General features: G+C 41.8%; 1 protein-coding gene and 1 long non-coding RNA gene across 10 annotated transcripts in view; one reads left to right on the top strand and one right to left on the bottom strand.

The window, feature by feature from the left end:
- The window catches only part of LOC109500617, a 193361-nt gene that overhangs the window by 127853 nt on the left and 42428 nt on the right, over positions 1–23080 (bottom strand). The window lies entirely within an intron of this gene.
- IQCH (IQ motif containing H) overlaps positions 1–23080 on the top strand; it is a 213662-nt gene that overhangs the window by 168325 nt on the left and 22257 nt on the right. For all 9 annotated transcript variants that reach the window (XM_045060685.1, XM_045060684.1, XM_045060690.1 and 6 more), the window contains one exon: positions 17943–18113. In XM_045060685.1, the coding sequence (XP_044916620.1) occupies positions 17943–18113 (171 nt within the window). The remainder of the gene's footprint in view (positions 1–17942; positions 18114–23080) is intronic.

Raw genomic sequence — 23080 nt, 5'->3', positions numbered from 1 at the left:
AAATTTATAGTGATAAAAAAAAAAAGAAAATGCACTGGACATTGCATTTTTTACCTCTTTGTGATGTCTAACACAATGATAGTCACATGATAGCCAGTTGGTTGATGGACTCTTTGAACTTCTAGAATATCCAGATCTGCTGAGCTTACTTACTCACTTCTGGGAAATTCTAAAATAAAGAACTAGTATTTGTTGAGCATCTATTATGTATAAGCCATTTTGGTCGGTGCCAGAGAGGCCACAAAAACACAAAGGAAGTGGAGGCTTGCCCTTAGGGAGTTCACAATCTAGTTGGGGAGACAGACTAGAAAAATGAGTCACAAGTAAAAACATAAGTGACAACCACATAGAACAATAAAAGAGACATCAAAAAGGTAATGTCAGTCTAACTGCCTTCTGTTTGGAGCAATCAAGAAAGGTTTGTACCGAGTAGGTGGGATTTGAGCTGAAAGACAATTAGGATTGGAAGGAAGATAAGAAAGAGTGTATTCCAAGTGGGAAAGGTGCGTGAAGGTTGGTGGTAGAAAAGCACAAAACACATATGAAATGAGGACCTAAGTTTTACAAACATTGTATCTGACTTGCCTCCTATAAATACGCACTTATATATCCCTCTCCAGTTCCTTTTCTTTACATAAAGTCGCTAAACAGATTGGCAAAGATGCTTTCTGTTGAAATTTCCAGATTAAAAACTTGTTTGTTTTCAGGTAATTGTGAATGTTTGAAGTAATCATTTCTATTATGATTATTGAATGTTATTACTTAAAAAAAAGGGGGGGGGATGATATGCAATGTCTAAGAAAAGAGTTTAGATGAAAACGGCCTCAAGCAACTAGCCAAGGCCCTTCCTAAATACAAAAAGTAGCTACAGAAGGAAGTAGGACAAATTGTGAGGAAAGACAAAAACAGAGACCCCGACGTACATCAGAGACTATCCCACACATTCTGAAAACTGTCCCAAAGAGTGTCTAATACAAATATATCAGCCTAGGATAGAAAAAAGATAGCTGGGAATATTTTCATCATGATGGGTAATAAGTTCTGGCCGCAATCTGTCCATTAACCAGTTGTGATACTTTAGACAACTCACAGGACCTCTCTGAGCCTCATTTTTTCCTTGACAAATGGTGACTTCCTGCCCTCCTTCCCACAGGAGGTTCTGAGAGGCTGAGCCTATATAAGGTGCTGTTCTTATTAAATCAAATGGCATAATCACATGTAAAACTGTCACCCGAGCCCTCAGCAGGTTCTCAAACTGTGAGTGGAATCTGAATTGAATTAGCATTATTTTTAAAAGTCAGTGAGCATTATATCATCTCAAAGTGATATAGAAGCATCAAAAATGAATACACTTATTTCAGAGAGTAGAAAAACCAAGGTCTACAGAAATATCATAATTCCTTCTTATTTACTGCTGTATACCCAGCACCTAGCACCACGTCTAGCATATAACAGATCCACAATAAATATTTATTAAATGAATGAATGGTTACTTCTCTCTGAGTCCCCCTCTAGTACTCTCATTTGCAAGTTCTCCCTATCTCTGTTTTCAAGATATACAAGGTATTCACCAAGGAACCTCAACAAGATTTACTTTTTCTCTTTAGTGAAGGTATTTTATTTATATATAAGAAGGTTAACAGTTTATTTCTAAATTAAAATTTAATAGGCCTTTGGTACAAACAGCAGTGCCTATTATTCAGTGTTTTTAAATGCTATAATGGGCACATTGTTGATCACAAGTTAATACCTAGTGAAGGGAAAATAGATCCCAAAGGATTTCGAATCATTAAAGTAAAAGACCTGTCCCTTTAAAAGGTCTGCATCTTCATGTCAATGAAAGAGACCTGTAATATGCAAGTAATAATAATGATGATGGTGATGATGATGACTTGTACAATAAGCACAAGGGCAATGATGACAATAAGTTTTACAGTGAAAATTACAATTCTGTTTCTTAACACTGATAGTGCAGGTAGACTGGTGGCCAATTTTGCTATACATAACATTACCATATGTGATTGTCCTTAAACGTTGGGTTAACCCCCTTACGTTGTAAACTTTAACCTTCAGAGAGGATGAACCCAAGTCTAAACATCAGCTCTTGGGTAGAACTTTGGTTGGTCTACATATAATAGACCCACTTCCTCTGTTTATATCCAGTTGTCCCACCCAGGACTTTGGACGTCCACTCTCATCATGGAAGATCCCTGCTTCCTTTCAAATGAAACCCAGAAACTTCTCTCTGGACTTTGAGGTCTTTAACTTTAACCACCAGAAACATTGCCAGGGCAGGGCAAATCTGGGCACTCACACTGCATCCTGCATTTCTGAGGAGGTAACACATATCTGCAGGACTCAGGATGGCAGCAGGTAGGGGCAAAGGAAAAGGCTCCCTACCAATGCTAAGAAAGACTAGAAGACTTTTCTACATACATGTGTTTAACAGCTTGTCCACCAGCATCACAAAACCAAAGCTGAGTGGCCCTTTCCTACTTCCAGTTGCCACCTGTGGTCAAGTATTTTTATTTGATAAGATTTTCGCTTTTGAAGTTGTCCTTAACACTCATTTTAACCTAATGAGGGGTCGCACAAACTACATACCATCCGTACAATAATGTTGGCTTGACAAAGTACAAGGTAATTTGCTCTAGGCCTTACCTATTTCTTAAAACACCCCTGAATCATCCCCCTCCCACCCTGTGGCACAAATTACTTTTCTCACTGATCATGTCCAAAGTACTCTCCAAGAGAAGAAAGCTGACCTGCATGGTGGCACCCATGTTCAATAGATGCATTCTCCTCCTGCCTCCCACATGCCCCTCTCATTCCTACCACTTGCCTGTCCTTTCTTTTATGCCAGTATACAACTGTCCTTCTTTCAAAATGTTTCAAAATCCAACTTCTCAAGGAAAGCCACCTTAACTAATCCCCCTTCAACTGTCACTTCATTCTCTAATCTTTTGGAGCACAAGTATAGTACTGATGGCCAGAATAATTATTAACAATAATATTGACTATTTATTGAATTTTTGTCACGTGCCACACACTTGTTATGTATTTTTACATGTAGTATTCCTAATCCTCACACCCTGAGAAGTGGGTGTTATTATCACCCCTAATTTACAAATGAAGAAACTGAGGCTAGAGTGACATGTTCAAGGTCACATGGCTACAAAGTGACAAATCCAAGATTCAAACCATGACTTAGCTGGCTGACAAGCCTGTGCTCGCTCTCTCAGCAGATGCTCACTGTGGTACTGCACTGAATTGATGGTGACTTTCTATGTAAGCCTCTCCCCCTCCTCAACCACCATCACCAAAGAAAATGTATGTTTCTCTTGTATATCCTCAATATGCTTGTTGAATTGAGTTGAACAGCTTAAAGCCAGAAAACACATCTCCTATTTTTTTAAATATATTCCATCCTTGTGCTCTGCACATAAGGTAATCATTAAATGTTAATGACTAAGCGAAATGGAATAAAATCAGTGTTGTGGTAGCCATTTTTAAGCTTTAAGAGTTTAAATGAGCAAGCCCATACACAGCACCACAGCTGGGAGCGCCATATTGCCATTAAGCCAGAAGGTGGATTAACGGGATGGGAACATTTGAAAACAGACACCACGAGAATGGTTAAGTCAGTTTCCCAAACCACTTTCTACAAGTAGCTACTGCTTTTCCCCCCATAATAATTTCACAATGATTAGCCTGCTAGGTGAGAAGTCCCAGGCAAAAACCTGGATGTCAGAAGAGTTTAGAATGACCACTAAGTATTGGGCCAAAGTTGAAGGTGATATGGACAACAGGTAGAGTCATTCCAATCCAGCTGGTCAAAACGTAAAAGAACTGCCATCTATTATGAGCTTCAACTTTCAGGGTAAATGCCTTTGTTCTTTCCATCAGATTGATGAAATGCAATCTCACATTCCAACACATAGGGATATCAAAATGTGTATTTGGTGAGGAGTAGTGTCTCATGCTACCAATTTCTGCTTCCTTTGGCTTTCTTTGCTCATAGCACAAAATTTCCTACTTTTTGCCAAAACCTTACTATGTAGCTTTTTAACTTAATTAAATATATAGGCAATTACTGACACCATCTGTCTTCATAGAAAAAGAACAAGAAGTGACACAAAAGACTGGGATTTTGAAGGGAATATTTAGCAAACAAAATCTTCTAGCCCCACTATAGTGATATTTATTTTTAGAAGCCCTTATGTTATTTTAAATCATTTATGTTTCTTAGAAATAATGAATTTGAGCTATACTTACAATGTGGTGGCTTTGGTGTGATTTTTTTAAAAGGAAAATATCAAGTAATCCATTGCTTTTTCAGTAAAACAAAAACTTAAACACGCCGTTGAACATCTGTTACCAGTACAGTCTAACACAGCACTTAAAATCCTTTAAAATCCCTGAAAACCTTTATAAAGTTACATGAATCTTTTGCATAAATAGAACTGTTTTAACAATATGTATATTCCTTTAAACATATATTTTGCTTTCTTAAACATAAGATTCATTGTGTTGCCTATCGTTCCAAGCTCTTATGAATCAATAAATGAAATGGCTTCGCTTCTTGGTGAAGTGCGTCTCCCCCTATCAGGTCACATTACTAGCCCACACGAGAGTACCTACTTATTTGTGTCTGTTTTTTTAACCTTTTTTTGATGTCTCTCCACAAATGTCTTAATATGTAAATGATACCAAACCAACCCACTGAAACTCGATCAGCCTAAGTTAGGAACCCATACAAAATGCAAGTCCAAATAAAATACCAAGATTCAGCCCCCATAGGGAGAGCATAGGCAGGGAATACAAAGGAATTCTAGAGAAGCGCCACATATGGCTACAAGAAGAATATGGAAATGGCAGTTACCACCAAGGAGGACAACTATGTTCTCCTACAGCAATTCCCTGACCTAGAAGAGCAGGCTTTTGAGCCCCACTGGGCAGCAACTGAGTGTCCTACATAAAAACAGAGGGGTGCAGGATGACAGGACATCAATACAAAGAAGGCACTTTTCAAACGAATACCTTTAAAACTTCTATTCATGGTAAAGACTTATGAGATACCAAAGTATATGCAATCTCAGATTTGAGGGGGAAAACACCCATGTATATATTTTGTGTTTTTTTTACTCACTTGTTGACAAAGGAAATATGAAGAGAACTAATTCCACAATTATTTTCTACAAATTGCTTGAACACTGTATAAAATGCTTCTATTAGTAGGGGCAAAACTAAGAATTCACACTTATCTGCCATGACTTATGAGCCTTCTGGTGCAGGCTGCTAAGCATAAGCTGTATATTAGGAAACCATGCATTGAATTTTAGAAGAAGAGATGGTGAGAAGGAGGGAGGAAAGGAGGGAAATACCTCCCTTAATGCTGTTTCTTTCATTTGCTAGAAACTGAACCTAGGGATGAATGGTGTCAGAGGGGGTCAGTTAAAGCAGCCTCTGGGGTGAAGCTCAGTGGAACAGAGTAGCAGCAGAGCCGTGACCGGTAAGCTAGGACTGAGGAACACTTAGGTGAAACCACAGGGTGATTTTCAGTCAGCAGCTACTCAACTGGAATTTATCCCAAGGCCCTAAAGCTCCACCCATACATTTCTGGAAAGTGCCACAGGACTTTCATTGATCACGAGCAGGAATCTTGGTGTTCTGCCTACATGGGAAGACAATATCTCTTTGTCTTTATAAGGCTCCTTTATTATAGGCTCTCAAAGTGCTTTACAGACAAATAACGGGGGCCATGAGGTAGAAAGGTGTTAAGTGGCTTGCCCAAAGTCCCACAGTACATCACAGGCCTTCCTCCGGACTCAGAACCACCTAGTAAGTGGGTGTGACTGCTGGCATCACGGTGCCCTCTCACATCCAAACATTTGTTTCCCTCCTAGGCGGAGAGAATTTCCAAGATCAAGGACAGGAGAGAAAGCCTGGACTTCAAAGTATAGCAAAGCTAGACTGTAATCCCACCTCCGCAGCTTAGCTGTGGAACTTGGTACATTTCTGGGTCCTGTGAGCCTTCACTTCCACTTATAAAAAAAAAAAAAGTGAAACAGAGAAAAAGCATGAGCAGGGGAGGGGCAGAGAGAGGGAGACAGAGAATCTTAGCACATAGCCCAACACGGGGATCCAACTCAGGCTCACAGCCTGAGCCGACACCAAGAATTGGGTGCTTAACCGACTGAGCCACCCAGGTGCCCCTGACTTCCATTTTTATAAATTGGGAATGTTAGCATTTGCCTCACAAAGTTGTTGTGAGGATGACACAGAAAATACCAAAGGGCATTTTGCATGACAGACCTTAAACATACATTAATTTCCCTTCTTTTTCACTTCCCCAAGTCTGCCTCCTAAAGTCTGTCCTCCACTTGGTCAAATGGCAGCTTTCTAAACATTGCTGCCATCAAAAAAAGGTGGCATATTAGCTTGATGCACTGCTGAACCGTTCACACCAGAGTCTATGGACAACAAAGGCAAAATCACGGAATTCAGAATCAGCTCACAAGATGGTCAAATCCAAAAGGTTCCATTATGACAAACATGGTACCTGGCACTCAGCCCTCTACTGTCACCAAATGAGTCAGAATGTTTTGGATTATTAGATTAACTTGATGGGGATGAGGAAGGACCCCTGTGGAGCCCCAAGCCTCCAAAGGCAGGCTGAGGTGCTGGGAGGGCCCTGAAATGAGTGACAGAAGGGAAGAAGGGAAGCGGACGTGTGTAGGACACAGCTTTCCTGTGTTATGTGCCCACTTGCTTAAATCAGACCTGCCTCTCTTCTAGATTTAACCATGACCAGCCCCACTTCGTCCACGAGCTGATACAAAATGAAGGCCTGTGGTGGGATGTAGACAGAGGTGCACTGCATTTTTAAAAAGTGACATTGTGACCCCAGAGCTAATTGAATCTTTTTGACATATGCTAATATATCATCCCTTCTAGTCCATGACTGCGTATTAAGCCAAGGTATCAACCCTTGCTGGATACTCTTTTGCTTTAGTGTATGTGGCAGATATTTTTCACTCACATATGGAAAACTTGTTAAGGTACAGACTTGAGGAATACGTAGGGTAAATTCAGAGGGCAGTTTGGAAGGTGGCTTATCACAGGCTTCCTCATTCAGTCATTACTTACACGCTCAACTAGACTCAAACAAGTAGCCATGCGAATTGTGTAGGCATCCTTCCAAAAATCGGTCTCCCGGAGAACAGGTTCTGTGTGTGCATTAGCTTTATTGAGATATCACTTCCCATAAAATTCACCCTTTTTAAAGTGTACAGTGCAATGGTTTTTAAGTATATCCACAGAGTTATACAACCATCACCATAATCTAATTTTAGACCATTTCCCTTACCCTAAGAAGACATCCTGAACCCATTAAAAACCATTTCCCATGCCCTCTTTTCCCCAGCCACTGGAAACCATTTTCTGCCTCTATGGATTTCCCTGTTCTGGACATTTCATATAATTGGATCATACAATAGGTAGTCCTTTGTCATAAAGGACTTCTTTCACTTGACATAATGTTTTCAAGGTTCATCCACGTCATAGCAGATATCAGGGCTTCATTCCTTTTAATGGCTAAATAATATCCCACTGTATGGACATACCACATTTTGTTTATCTGTTCACCAGCTGATGGACATTTGGGTTGCTTCCACTTTTTGACTAGTATGAATAATGTTGCTGTGAACATTCATGTGCAAGTTTTTGTGTGAATACTGTTTTCATTTTTCCTGGTTATATACCCAGGAGTAGAATGGATGCATCACTTGGTAACTGTAAGTTTACCTTTTTGAGAAACTGACAAACTGTTTTTTAACATGGCTGCGCCATTTTACAATCTTGCTAGCAATGAATTTCTAGCAAGGGCTAGCAAGGGCTTCCAATTTCTCCATATCTTTGCCAACACTTGTTACTGTCTCTTTTGTTTCAGCCATCCTTGTAGGTTTGAAGTGTTTTCTCTACTGTCTGTGTTTTATAGGGAAGATTTTTTCCCTTGTGTTATTTTTCCTTGTGTTATTGATTCTTGAGTAATCCAACAAAGATTTATTGTGCATACTTACATCAAGAGTGCTGTGCTAGTATTACGCAGGACGCAGATATGGATAAGACAAGTCGCTGCTCTTGGTCTCAGTCACCTCTCTAGGAATTTCCCAAATGTAAACAAACTTGCCTTGGACTGGAAATCAAGAGCTCTGAGCTCTGATCTGAAATCTGCTCCTGACCAGGCCTCTTTCCCTCTTGCAGCCTGAAGCCTAGAGTTGGAGGGGGACTGGACTAGACCAACTCCATAGTTTGGACTGCCTGTGTTTCTTGCCTACATATTTTGCAACTGAGGTTGTTCTTTATTTAAAAAAAATCTGATTTACTGCAGATGTCAAGGAAAGTGGGAAGGAAAGGCAAATCTCTGCTGCCAACTCACTGCACTGATGGGACCAGTGCCATGTACTCATCCAGATCTCACTGTACACAAGTCTTCAGTGTCCACAACGACTGGGCACAGGGATCCTCCCCAGTGACAGCCACAGAACAGGAGCTTTCTGCTTTGAAAATTCACACAAAAGCCTTTTGGAGATTATTTGTAGTAACTTTAAAGGAATACTTCTCAACTAAGCAAATCATTCACCAGCCCTGACATTTATAGCGTGAAAATTACAGAAGGAGAATAACTATCTACAGTATGAGATTATTATATTGAATGGCCATGGAAGAAGCATATACAATTACTAGTCCTAGAAACCCGTAATAGGTTATAAAAATTGGGTTTTTGTGTTTATTTTAGTCTAGTGCCTAATGTCAAAATAAGAAAATGGCCTTCTAAAAATTCATGATACAAAAAGGAAATACTTAAAAAGAAAAAAGAAATGAGTACATAATTCTGTACCTTAATACAAATAATATTAGTTAGTCCATCAGTCTTGAAAGTAATAGAGGGAGGATCATAAATGTATACAAGTAATGGAAGTAACTTGGAAAAGGAGGCAGAAAATGCAAGAGTATATTAAAATTTTTGTAATTTTTTTAACAAAAGTGAAAAACATCAATAGAGCTGCTGACGATGTTAGGTTTAAATTTCAATATTTTCCATTTTGGATCTCCAAATTAATTATGAATATAGTTCCTGCACACCCTGAAAGAACTTCTGAAGTCACAGAGAAGCTTCTAGCACTACAAAGCAACTGGACTATTAATGCTGGTGACTAGGTGTCACAGAAAGAGCTGGACCAGGACTCAGGAAATGTGAGCTTTGATCCCAGCTCTTCCCCTAACCAAGGGACCTGAGTGAGTCTGTTCACCTCCCAGAGTCTCATCCATAAAATGGGGACAGGGGAATGATGGAAGACATATTCGGTCTGCGAGACAGAATTGTTTAAAACCTCTCTGGGCCCTGAGTATTTTGGTTTCAGAGAGCCCATCACCCTACATCATATTAAATGTATTTAAATGTACTTTCATAGAATAGGATTTAGATATAACTGTATGAGTTGTGTTGCATTTAACTAGCACGTCAAATTTGGTCAGTATTTTAAAAACATTGATTACTTTGTGCTTTTTGTTTTATATTTGGAATCCAGTAACATTTTCCCCCCCAGAATCCAAATATTTTGAAGGCCTTTGAAAATCATGGAGGCCCTAGGCATGGTGGACTACTGGGCCCTGGGTGCTAAGTGGCAGGGCCCAGATTTTCTGCTGTCTCTGACCCCACAGACTCCACAGGCCCAACATGAGGCAGTGTCCAGAGTGGGCAGTACTGAAAATGGATGCTGTAGTTGCTCAGAGACAGCCTTGTGAAGCTGTAATATAAATCGAAGGATAAATAGAATTAATAGGGACAGAGGGGGAGGCTTCCGAAAAATACTAAGAGTCTCATTTGTTGATCAGGGCGCAGGGCAACTGCCCCATAGACGGGCAACAGTAGTTCTCCTTAGCCTCTCCAAGAGACTGGGCCATCCCAGAAGCTGCCACTAGGTGGCAACATGCCAAGACGCTGCAGTCCCCTCTGCCTTTCTATTGATTTTTTAAAATGTAATACAAACAATTCTTACCAAATATCATAATCATATTAATATTTTGCTAACTGAAAATTCTTACAGTGCCTTGTACCAGCTTCTTTAAAATTAAGTATCATGTATTTTGTTTACCACCATGGGGAGCTTAGCACTTCTGCTGATAATCAACATGGGAAAAGATATCACATAGTAGCCACCTAAGACAGTACTGTTTGATACCCAGGATTCTAGAGCCTGAGTCTTGTTTTGTTTTTTAGTTTAGTTATTTATTTGAGAGATACAGAGAGTGGGAGAAGAGCAGAGAGAAAGAGACAGAAAGAGAATCCCAAGCAGGCTCCACACTGCCAGCATGGAGCCCCCACACCATGAGATCGTGACTCAAGCCAAAACTAAGAGTCGGATTCCCAACCGATTGAGCACCCAGGCACCCCCGGAGCCTGCTTTAACAGCATCTGAGAAGAGGTAAAAGTGGTCCTCATCTCTGAGAAGCAGGGAAAAATACTTCAGTCAAGAGCCAAGCAAGTGAGTTCTTATGCCTACCCGTGACTCTGCTCCTGCCAGGGCTACAGGGAAGAAGTCAGGGTCCAAACAGATTTGTGTCTGCCAAACTCCACAAAAATAGTCTCATAAAGTTTCCTTGCAGTCACTGAATCCTCACAATACTCCTCAGAGATAGAGGCCATTACAGACAGGTCTGTGTTAACATACAAGGATGCTGAGGCCCAGAAAGAAGAAAGTTAAGATCACACAGATAGCAAAGGGCAAGAAGAGACTCCCAGTGAGTTCCTGTAACTCTGGTCCCGTGCTCCTGCCATTCCAGCGAAGCTACGTGCCTCCCTCCATGCATAGGCCCCTCCAGTCTCCACTACCCTGAAGCTGCACTCACTTCTTTCCCTACCAAGCTGCCTCTATCCGTCTCAACCTTATTTCATCTTGGCCTAAATACGGTGAAAAGCATGGCCCCTAGGGAAGGCTTCATGTCCTGTTGGTCACATAGACCAAGGTTTGTACGTCTTGCATCTCCCCAGACAAGGAGGGCCTTGAGCCCAAGGCCCAAAAGTGACAACAGAGAAAAAGGTGCCTCCCTAGCAGGGGCCAATTCTGCTCTATCCCTACACCTGGCCAAACGTATCCTCCTGCTGAGAAGGGAGAAAAGGTATCTGAGATCTCACTCCATCCTCCAGAACATCATTCAACAAAAACATCTCAAACTCATCACAGCCAAATCTAAAATTGTGATTTTACCCTTTAAACTATTCCTCTAGCAGTCTGCCCCCCTCAGCACATGGTAATTCCATCCTTCCATTTTTTCAGGGCAAAAGTCTTGAAGATATCCTCTTGACTCCTCTTTCTTGCACACCCTGCATCCAGCCCATCAATAAAGTCCTTTAGGATGCAGTTTTAAAAGGTATCTATAATATGACCACTTCTCCCACCCTCTGTTGTTACAGTTTTAAAAGGTATCTATAGGATGCAGTTTTAAAAGGTATCTATAATATGACCACTTCTCCCACCCTCTGTTGTTACCATGCCGACCCAGCTACCACCATCTCTCACCCATTTTATTGCAATAGCCTCCTAACCAGCCTCCCTGTTTCCATCCTTGACCCCTCATGGTCCCTTCTCCCCACTACAACCAGAGTAACCCTTTAAAGTTATAAGTTAGATCATGTCACTCCAGTTGAGTTTGGTCTCCAAAGTTGTAAGTAGGAAATAAGGCCTTGGCATATTACTTTGTACAGTAAGGACAGAGGGAACCTTGGCCTACCCATGCCTGTGTTGCCCAGCAAGCAGAGGGGCTGGGCTGGTGGCCTGGCCTCTACAGCTTAGCTATAGCTGTGGGGACCTATGGGCTTGACAGAGGGTTTGTTCTCACTCAGTGGTGGATTTCCTGTCACAATGAGACTATGAAGAAAGACACGAAAATGGACAGGGAGGTGGTGAATGCATCCCTCAACCAAAGCAGGCTGCTGAGGAGGGTAAGGTGGGGTCACACTCTGCTTTAAAGGCCTGTTACCATCCCTGTGGTAGGTGAATTCTCAGTGCTTCATCTCCCACTTGCATTAGCTGTAGAATCTGCCTACAGAGTGAGCAATCGTCACAATTCTGTCAGCCTCATAGATGCATCTGTGAGGGAAGGTCCTTCAGGACTATCCTCCCCAGTGATTAGTTGGGGAAAGTGTGGCCCAGAGAGGCCACTTGCCAAAGATCAGGGATATCTGTCAGATGCTGGTACCAAAGCAAGTCACGTAGCCTGTCTGGATATCCGGTTCTTCTCCTTACAATAAAAGAAGAAGATGATAAAGAAAAGGAACAGAAAACCTAGACAGGAATGTGCAAAACATCTGTGAATCCCCTCAAGCTCTGAAATTCTATGGTTCTTCCACAAATGTTGTTTGATCTATAAATCAGTCTGTTGGTCCCATAAGACTGGACGCCCATAAGAGAAGGTTGGCAAGACCAACCTCTTTGCTATAAAACTTTATTTACAAGTGGAGACAGTCACATAATGTGGGCCTGCGTACATGTGCCCGTATCTGTAGGCTCTGCCTCCCATCCACTATGCCTGTCATGGGAAAGAGCCAACATGGTGGGGGTGAGCGCAGCCTTCACCTGCCTGGAACACCTAAGAAAAAAAGAGTTCAATACTGGGCCCCTCTCCCACACCTTCCACATTGGAGCATGTTATGACCTTTTCATCCCAAGGCTTGTGGCCCAAATAGGATGCAGAACCTGGGAATAGGATAATTCTGGGTTAGCTTGCCTCTACCTGACCCTGCCTTCTGCTTGTCACATGCTTGTTTAAAGGTCGATGAGGTTCTTACAGTTTCTGGATTGCCTCCTGCCCCGTGTTCTCCCCACTTTTCCCCAGGTCTCCTGATGGAGCTACAGCAAGGATTGCATCCAGTGCAGTGCTGGTCAGAGCGGCAGAGAGCTGGGGCCTCTGCAGTACTCCCCCACCATACCCCTGCTGGCCCTGTCTCTTGCTGAAGTTGCAATGGGCTTTTTTGCAATCAATATGATAGAGAATATACCCACATGTGTAATTTTTCATTTTCTAGTAGCCTTGTTTAAAAATGTAACAAACAAAAATAGGGAGCATCTGGGTGGCTCAGTTGGTTAAGCATCCGACTTCAGCTCAGGTCATGATCTCACAGTTCATGGGTTCAAGCCCTGCGTTGGGCTCTGTACTGACAGCTCAGAGCCTGGAGCCTACTTCAGATTCTGTGTTTCCCTCAGTTTCTGCCCCTCCCCTGCTTGTGTTCTATCTCTTTGTCTCTCTCAAAAATAAACATTTAAAAAATTTTATAAAAATGTAACAAAAAATAGATGAATGTGGTCTTTTAAATTTTTTTTAATGTTTATTTATTTTTGACACAGAGAGAAAGACAGAGCATAAGTGGGGGCGAGGGGCTGAGAAAGAGGGAGACACAGAATCAAAAGCAGGCTCCAGGCTTTGAACTGTCAGCACAGAGCCTGATGCAAGGCTCAAACTCACAAACCATGAGATCATGATCTGAGCCGAAGTCAGACACTTAACCAACTGAGCCACCCAGGCACCCCTTTTTTTTTAACGTGGTCTTAATAACGTATTTTACTTCACCCACCATAACCAAAATATTATAATTTCAATGTATAATCAGTATAAAATATTAGCAATGGGATATTTCACAGTATTTTTTTACCTCCTTGTCAGTCTTCAAAGTCTGGTATGTATTTTACATTTATAACACATCTCAATTTGAAGCAGCCACATTTTAAGTGCTCAATAACCACAAGTAGTACAATCTAGAATATACATGAAAGTCTATATATAATGTCGCTTACTGCTAATATGCTGCTAATATTAACCACTCACTGTCAACATTTTGTTATATCCTCATCTAGTTTTTCCTATGTATAATATTATTTTTGCAAAGCTGAAGTCATATATCCTTCTCTTCCTCCTCTTGCATATATGACAGAGAATCCCAAGCATATACCTTCCTACACCATCAAAAGTTGTTCACAATCATCATCTTTAGTGATAATATCATAGAGTATCCCATCATTTGGATATGTTATAATCTTTTTAACCAATACCCAAATGTTGGACAGCTGCAATCTTTCAATCTTACAAGTAATGCTGACATGAGTATTTTCGTGTTAAGGATTCTTTGTAAGGTCTAGATGCAAATGTCTCTAGGATTCTAGTCATTTTTAACAAAATTATTTTTACATCAGCAGTAAGGCAAACAATTGTCAACTAGTGATTTGTGACTGGGAGCCAAGACACCTTGTTCTCTCATCCACACCTTTGATACCTGGCTGTGTAACCTAGGGCAAACGACTTCACTCCAATGTATAAAGTAAACTGACTGTATTAGATGATTTTTAAGAGTCTTTCCAACACTAGCCTTCAGTGATATTTTTCCCTTACCCTCATATCTAATCAATTAACCTGTCAAGCTAGTCATTACAAGTCCCACATGTCACGTCAAAGCCACTCCCTAACATTTAAAAATCCATCCACTTCTCTCCATCCCCACTCCCAATGCCTTTGTACAGGCCGCCATCATTGCTCCTCTAAATTGTGATGGGAGTATCCAGGGCAGAGAGAGATTAAGTTCTAAAGTTAACAATGAAATCCAAAATCAAGAATGGGATTAAAGGAGGTATGTGTGAATGCAAGAGGGTGACATAGAGGAGATGCGCAATGAATGTTTCCTATGTTGGAATCTGACACCAGCTTCAAGAGGCCCACCTAGATCCTGATCCCTAAAAGCTGGAGTGGAGTTCACAGTAAGGCATCAGAGGTGCTGAGGTGTCTGCTGCAAAGCCCGCCCCGCCCCGCCCCATCCACAGGACAGGATGAGGTGGGAAGACAAAGGCTCAGCAGCCTCCCCTAAAGGGCTGACAGTCTAGAGGGGGAGACGGGACCCCTATACGCAAAACAAGCATGCCTCAGGCAGTGTCTTCAATGGAAAAACCAGATGGAGAACAGAACAATTATCTGAGCAATTCCGGCAAGCCTGCTGTTGAGGAAAAAGCTTAACGAAATTTGTTCTACTATTTCTTTTGTGAACCAAGGGTTTAGGGCAGTCTGGGGAAGCAAAACTACTTCAGCTCTAGAAAGAACACAATCCTAGCCTGTGCTCTATGATCTTAAGCAAACCACGAAGCCACTTTTTTGATCTCAGTATCCTCATTGGTCAAATGAAGAGAGAGTAATACCAATCTTGCCCAAATCTAACCACCTACTGGACTGAGTTGTTGTGAGGTTGACCACAAGGATTATGAGTGGGAAAAACAGTTGTTAAAAGGGGCAATCTAACAGCTACACAGGCGACTGAAAATGTGTCTCCTAAGATCCTACTCCTCAAGGAATTGCTTAGTGATCAAAAATAACATTTGTATTGAACTTTCATCATTTGTAAGGCAATTTTAGGTGCATTTATTTTGTTTTCAAAGCCCTGTGTGATAGGTGTTATCATGCGCTCCTTTCACACTCAAGAATACCGAGATTGAGGGAGCTTAAATGACTTGGTCAAATTTACACTATTTGCAAGGGCCAGATTTAGGCTAACTCCTTGGTTCTATACTGTGCTGCCTTCCCATTGAAATCCTTATCACTAGGAGTGCACTTGTCATGATGAGCACTGGGTGATGTATGGAATTGCTGAATCACTGTATTGCACACTTGAAACTAATACGACATTGTGTGTGAACTATACTGGAATTAAAACTTTAAAAATCACCAAAACATTAATATTATTAACATAAATATTAATAATGTTTGTTATATACATTTCCCTTTAATCAAGGACACGAAAACATCAAAAGAGAAACTCTAGGGAAAAAGTGCCTGACATCCAGGAACAGCAAATCCACTTTCTCGTATTAAGAAAAAGTAGCTGTCCCCATCTGATTTGCATTTTATGCCATACAGCAAGAAATATTTAAGTTGACAAATAGGATATTTACAACTGCAACAGATACTTGGCAGTTAGTTTTTAACAATTGTTGCAAATGTGATTTATTTGCTATTATAAAAGGGCATTACTGTGCAAATATGACTCCTGAAATTAGCTTCAGTTTAGCAAGGGGCCTTGACAGCTTGACCTCTTAATATCCTTATAATGATGCCATTTACATTCAATGCTTACTCAAGTCACTCGCTGCTACATTTGTTTGAGAAGAGTCCACTCTAGGGCAGATGTATTATGTATTTTAACACGTAGAGTTAGTATGTGGGGCACATGGAGGCCTTCTAAGAGGAAAAACTGTTTAATCAAGTCTTCATGAAAATGTGTTCGTTTCCAACTTCCTACAGTGAAAATGCGTTAATGCTAATTACAGTGTACTACAGAAATACAATACTTCATGTTTTCTCCACAAGACATTTTCATGGCATGGATTATAGTAAACAAGGGCATGTTTTCATCCTCTGCAACTTTAGCTTTTAATGTGACTGGGAACTGGTACAGGTTAAGGAATGGCTGGGCCAAGAGTAGTGCCGTTTCTGCCAGCAGGGAATGGGAAAAGGGTAGACTTGGAGCCAGGAAGAACTGGATTCAAATCCCAGCTCGGCCATTTCCTGGCTATGTGGACTCTCTCTGAACCTCTGTTTCTTCATCTATGACATAGGACTGTTATATTTTAGGTTCTTATAAAGATCTGAGATGTTTGTGAAGCATGTGGCACTTTGTAGGTACTTGAGACCTGGGAGCCAGTCATATTTGGGTTGTTTGTCCAAGCTCAAATGTCACCTTCTCCAGGATGCAGCCCTGACTTCACTAGACAAACCCAGTAGTACTTTGTTCCATCCCTTTATTATATCACGTATTACATTGTGTTGTAAATGACTGAATACATATGTATCTTTCTCCTCCTCGATGGAAGGACCTTTGCGTCTTAGCTTTGCCTCTTCGGTAACTAGCACAATAGCCTTGAACTTGCCTTCACTAGCCTTGAGCATTGAACAGCTCCCGGATTCAGTGTGAGCGTGGGCATGACAAAGGCAATTAAGGATGATAGTTCACCCCAGGAGAGGGGAGAGGTAGCACATGATTCACTTCTGCCATTGCTGGTTTATAGTAAATGCCCAGTAAATATCCATCAAAGGCATTAATGGACTGACTTAGCTATCGAGTGGCTTACAATAACTTATTGCTCACATATGTCTATTTTTCAAAGCATTTTAATTTTTATTGCATCATCATATTCTTCTAATAGTTCTGCTGTTCAGCTAGGGTGGGCGTTCTTATAGTTCTCATTTCCCGATTGAGGATACTGTGGGCTTTGTGGGGTGGTGAAATGATTTTCCCACACTCGTGGTAAATGGCGGTCACGCTGAGACATACAGGCCAACCATGAGTTTCCCTCAAGTTTCATAGTGAGATTTCCTGGCACTGCTTTTTCTGGAATCAGGGCAATTTGCCCTTTTCTCCTATTCACTCCCTTGTTCCCCCTCTATCTGCTCCTCTTCAGGCCCCAACCTCTGAAGCTTCCGTCCAGTCTCATTTTTCTCAGCAGAAAACATTGCACGACTGGGGAACTCGTACAGGGTGTGGACTGGCTGGGCCAAGACCAGTGTCATCTTCCTCCTCCTGGATATGGCAAACCACAGGCAGGAGAGTCAAAGTCCCCATGAGCCTTTTGGAACCCAGCATCTCCAGCAGATTATCTGGGCCAGGTGTTTCAGTTTTTGTAACTTTTCACAAGAACCTTCAATCTTCTGGTTAGAATCAGATCAAAGGCTCCCATCCTTCAGCTGAATGAAGTAGAAACAGAAGCAAAAGCATCTACTCCATTCAGTCACATGCACGCTGGTTTGGGTGGGTCCCACATGGCTTGGGCTGGTTAGGGTTGGTTGGGGCTTTCTCTCCCGGTCGCTGATCTCACCTTCACTTCTGTGGCTCCTGTTTTAATCAGGTGTGGGCAACAGGCCTCAGCCTCTCATACAGTGACCAGCTGGCCCTGACTCAGCTCACCTTATACCTGACCAACGGCCATCTGGATTGCAGTTTGAGCACCCTTAAAGTGCCCAACTTTGTTCCCAAGAAAGAGAAGAAAATGAGCTGCCTTAATGCCCTCTCAGTGTCGGTAAGCAACAGATGCTTCCTGATTCCCCATGGTGTTCAACAACACTCAACCGAGGCTTCCTGAGCTCTGGCTATGTGCCCAGCTCTTTGAGTATAGAGAGAAGAAAGAACCTCAGGCAAGTCACTTAGCCTCTCCAAAATGGGTTTCTAGGATACTAATGTATTGGCCAGAGGAAAGGGGAGAGGGTGTTCCAGAAAGGGAAAGCACCATATTGGAGGGGTGAATGAGCATGGGGTTTTCCAAGGGTAGGTCTGTTGGGGCATTTCCCCTCCATCTCTTCTCATCTTGCTTCCCTGGACAAGTTCTTCAATTACCAGCAACTTCTGACAAAACCCATTTATTTTTCTAGCTCCAATCTCATTTTTGAGCTCCAGACTCCTAGATCCACCATTCTACGAAACTTCTCTAGAATCCTCAGAGTCAAGCTGTCTCAAACTGCATTCATTGTCTCTCCTCCCCCTATATTTCCTCATGGAGGGTCCTGCCAGAGGCTGACGGGACACCTCTACCTCCATATCCAGTCAACACCAGCTCATGTTGATGAGCGTCAACTCTGACCCCTCCTCTCCCTCCACAGAGATACACCCTAGTTTTGCTCCACACTAAGATTCTCTGCCTCCTGCCTCTGCCCTCAGCCTAACCATACATACAGTCAAGGTGGTCAAGGTGAAAAGCAAATCTGAGCATGTTGCTCCCCTACTTATGATTTTGAAAGGACTCCTGTCATCTTCAGGAAAATTCCAACTTCCCAGCAGGACCTCCATGACCCGCTTCTTTCCATGGCCCCAACCTCCCATCTCATCACTAATCCCAATGCTAGTGTGGCTGGGGCCAGCAGCCTTAGGGCTGGTTGAGGTTTACCAACCTTAGAACCCAGGGAAACAAAGCACAAATCTCCATGGAGGCAATGGGCTAGGTTGGTTTGGGGGAAGGAGAACAGAGGTCAAGTGGACCAGCTGGTGCTTAGTGTACATGGAACATGAGAGCAAACAGGGACTCTGGCTACAGCTGCTCTGACTGCTACCAGAGGGTTTCTGCTGCCTCTCCCACAACAGTGGGCTTCATAACCTTTCTGCAAATGAAAATCTACTTGAGATGCTAATATATCAAACATAAAAAAGGAATTCCAGTGGTTAGTAGAACCCATACTTGTGCCCTAGAGATGCTTTTTTCAAAGCAGTATCTCCTGATTCTCTGCTGAGCCTCTTCAGATCCAGGAGATACCTCTGGATTTAAAGAACCCTTGTTTGACTCTCCCCGGGGTCGCTAGAGTCACCTTCCTTGGCAGAAACTCAGCATCCATTTCAAAGGGTAGCCTGGTAAGGGTATCAGATATCTTGGGGGCTCAGGCAGCAGCCTCCTTCCCAATCCACTTGTCCAGTTAGGTACGCTTGATCACAGGAAACCCTTTGATCTCCTTGCTTATTAAGAAAGAAGCAGAGGGGCGCCTGGGTGGCTCAGTAGGTTGAGCGTCCGACTTCAGCTCAGGTCATGATCTCATGGTTCATGGGTTCGAGCCTTGTGTCAGGCTCTGTGCTGACATCTCAGAGCCTAGAATCTGCTTTGGATTCTGTTCTCCTTCTCTCTCTCTGCCCCTCCCCCATTCACGCCCTGTCTCTGTCTCAAAAATAAACAAACATTAAAAAGAAGAAGAAGCAGCAAAGTTGGGCTGGGCAGGAGAAATGGGTCCCTTTTAAATAGGTCCCAGAACCTTGATGAGAATCTACTAGGTCCAACTCCACCTGTGGCCCCTATCCTCACCTAAAGGACCCACAGGACCCTAAGTGCAATCCTGGACAGAGGGACAGCAGTAAAATTTGAGTCTTCTGACCTAGCAAACCTAACTCCACGCCATTTCTAAAAGGAAGCTGGAAGCTGAGTTAGTATTCAACACAAGACTTTGAAAGACAATTTGCTGCATTTAAGTATGTTGCTTCAGAAGGCTGTAAGCAGAAGTTGTACTTTGAATTAGAAGCACTCTCCCATTTTCCCCATCTTGCCTATAGGTTTCAATCCTAGCTACAGGCAACATACAAGAATTCTCCTGTGATCAAGAGTCTTAAACACTTCTAGGAATTGCCTGCACTTGAGAGGGAAGCTTATGATCTTCAATAATTCAAATGTCTCTACGATCACTAAATAAAAGCTATGCAGGTTTTCTGATGTAGGGATAAATTGAAAGTGCTTTTGGTTTTAGAAAGATAAATGGATGTTCTTGCCCTGGTGCCACCATGCATGTGTGCACGCATGTGCTACTGTGCATGTACACACATGTGATAGGCCATTTTTAAAAGCATCATCCAAACTTGCACACACAATGCAATTTACAATCAAACTGAAGCTTCCTGAACAAGTGTGAACAGGCTGTGATGCCATCAGATTTATGATCAGTCAGCTGACAGCCCCCTTTGAAGACTGAAATAAAAGGAAAGAAACTGATATAGCCACAATGATAAAGAAGGCACATTTAGGACTGATGCCTACAAAATGCTGCTGGTTTGGACCTATTCCTTTAAATAATATGCTATGCGGGTGGGGAGGGGAGAAGGAAGCAAAGACCGTTCTGGGCTCAACAAAGAGCTGTTGCCCCAAATCAGGAACAGGTGGTAAAGAACTGTCATCCAGACTCAGACAGGACAGGTGTATGGGCTTCTGATCCAGGGTCCTCCACAATTAACTGCTTGAAGGCAGAAACCAGGTCGAATGAGTCCCAGACATGCATGTTTTAGAAAAGAAAAGGAGTCACCCAACGACATTTGAACTTTTAATTAACATTCTGTCAGAATGAGCATAAAGCATTACTACCCTTTGCAATCATTCTTACTCCTCCTCTCTCGTGGACCCTCTGCACCACAGGTGGTGAGTGGCCAAAAGGGACCATGTTCACAAACATCTTAAAACAACCCAAGTCATTTATAAGCATTTTAACAGCACATGATCGGTAATGAATGATTAAGTAAAACCTTTTGTGTTAAATTATGATGTTAATAATGATTCTGTCTCCTGTAATTTATTATGAATTCTCAAATGCTTCGGGTTTGATTTTGATAGAATGCCACAACAACGGAGTTTATGTGATGACTTTATTTTTAGAACTCCTTCTTTGAAGGCACACATTTCCCCACTACTGCTGCTACTGTAATTATGTACAAAACCAATCACTCATTAGAGTTAGGATACATTATCTTCTAGACAGATGAGGCTAAATAAGCAACACATTAATAATTCAGAGAGCAGTTCATTATGCATGTGGATGCCTGCTTCGTAACTGAAATAAGAACCTCATCAGCCTCTGCCAACCCTTAAACAATAGTTCTGTGTTATTGCAACCACATTCAAGTTTACGCTTGTTAAACTGCTACTTGGATTATTTTATCAAACATTCATTTATTTGTGGTCCCTTACTGCCGAGAACAGATTTTGGAAGCTCCTTTTTTAAGTTAATGATTTGAGCAATGGGTGTTATTAATTCTCAGAATATTATAAACATGATTAATTTTCAGGCAGAGATTTATTACATAAGGATTTCAACTATGTCAACTGAAATGCATCACTGTCAAAACAAGTATCATGGAGAAAATAGAATATGCTCCACACTTCAAGTGCTGGTGCTCAGAACTCAATCAATTTAAATTGTGGCTGAAGCAAAATTATATTCTCCAGTGAAAAGGAGTATTTCAGGCTTCCTTTATTTGGCTTGAAGCATTCTTGTTAGATTGTGATTTAGAAAGGTAGTTTAATAAGACTAGACTTCTACCGATAATATTTTGTCTTCTATTTTTTCCCCCGTTTTCCTAGAAAATGCTAGAAATTTCCACAAATTCCAAATGTAGCCAATGGGAATTTGGAGTGAAGGGCACTTGTCTGAAGTTATGGATCATGAACTCTGATCTCTCTCTCTCTGCTTTGTTTTCCTCATTTATAAAATAAAGGAGGGCTAAGTGACCCCCAAGGTCTCTTGAGGGATTTGATTTTATGGGGCCTGTAAGATGGGCTTCTGTACCAAGCCGGGCCCAGGAAGCCTCATGTACAATGGGGTGCGGAGGGGGACACGAGAAGGGCCTATCCCTCCATACTGCTGCCTTCCATTTAAAGATCTTTACCCTGCAAAACTGTTTAGAAAGAAGTAATATTATTGTGACAGGTCACATCCTAAGTCCTCATCAGCCATCACCTTAGCTACCAGTTAATACTATCAGCAGGAATCAACTAGAAGTAAATCCAGCAGATATATACTCAACACCAACATTGTGTTGGGCACTCTCCTAAGCACAGAGGATGTAAAGGGAAGTAGCAAAGAGCTCCGAGTTTATTCAAAGACACAGGCCAACAAATAACGATAACACATAGAATAACATGATAATAACATCCAAAATGTATTAGCCTTTACTCCGCACCAGGTACTTTAAGTGCTTTACATGAATCTTTATACAACCCAATATATTAGGCAGATGCTATGATTATGCTCATTTTTAGATAAGAAGACTGGGGTTAAGAAATGTTAAGCAACTTGTGGAAGGTCACTCAGCAAGTGTGGAAGCCAGAATTTAAGCCCAGGCCTGTCAGACTTGAAAGCCTGTGTGTCTGCCCACCATTCTGTCCAACCTGACTTGCACTGGCTGAGAGTCAGTGATCTGGCCCCTGAGTACAGCTTAAGCTCACGTCTAAAGAAGTTTCTGGTTGAGGCCATAGAGAAAGCTCTTCTTCCAAAGGAGGCCTCATCTCCCTCTGTGAGGAGGTTGTTTCCAGGCATACTGCCATTATCCACTGGCTTCTAATCTGCTCTGAGCTAGGCCAAGACCCAGCACTATGACCAGATGGTCATAGAGGAGTCTTCTCATGCTGTAAAATCCATTTAGGTTGTAATTTCCTTGGCAACCCTAAAGAGATTTTATAGCATCAGAAGAGTTGATTACACAAGTCAACCTTTAAAAAAAATGTTTTCTGTTTGCATAATGCTTTGTACT

This window comes from Felis catus, chromosome B3 (genome assembly GCF_018350175.1).
Source record: "Felis catus isolate Fca126 chromosome B3, F.catus_Fca126_mat1.0, whole genome shotgun sequence".
NCBI lineage: Eukaryota > Metazoa > Chordata > Mammalia > Carnivora > Felidae > Felis > Felis catus.
This window is presented reverse-complemented; position numbering and strand designations above follow the sequence as displayed.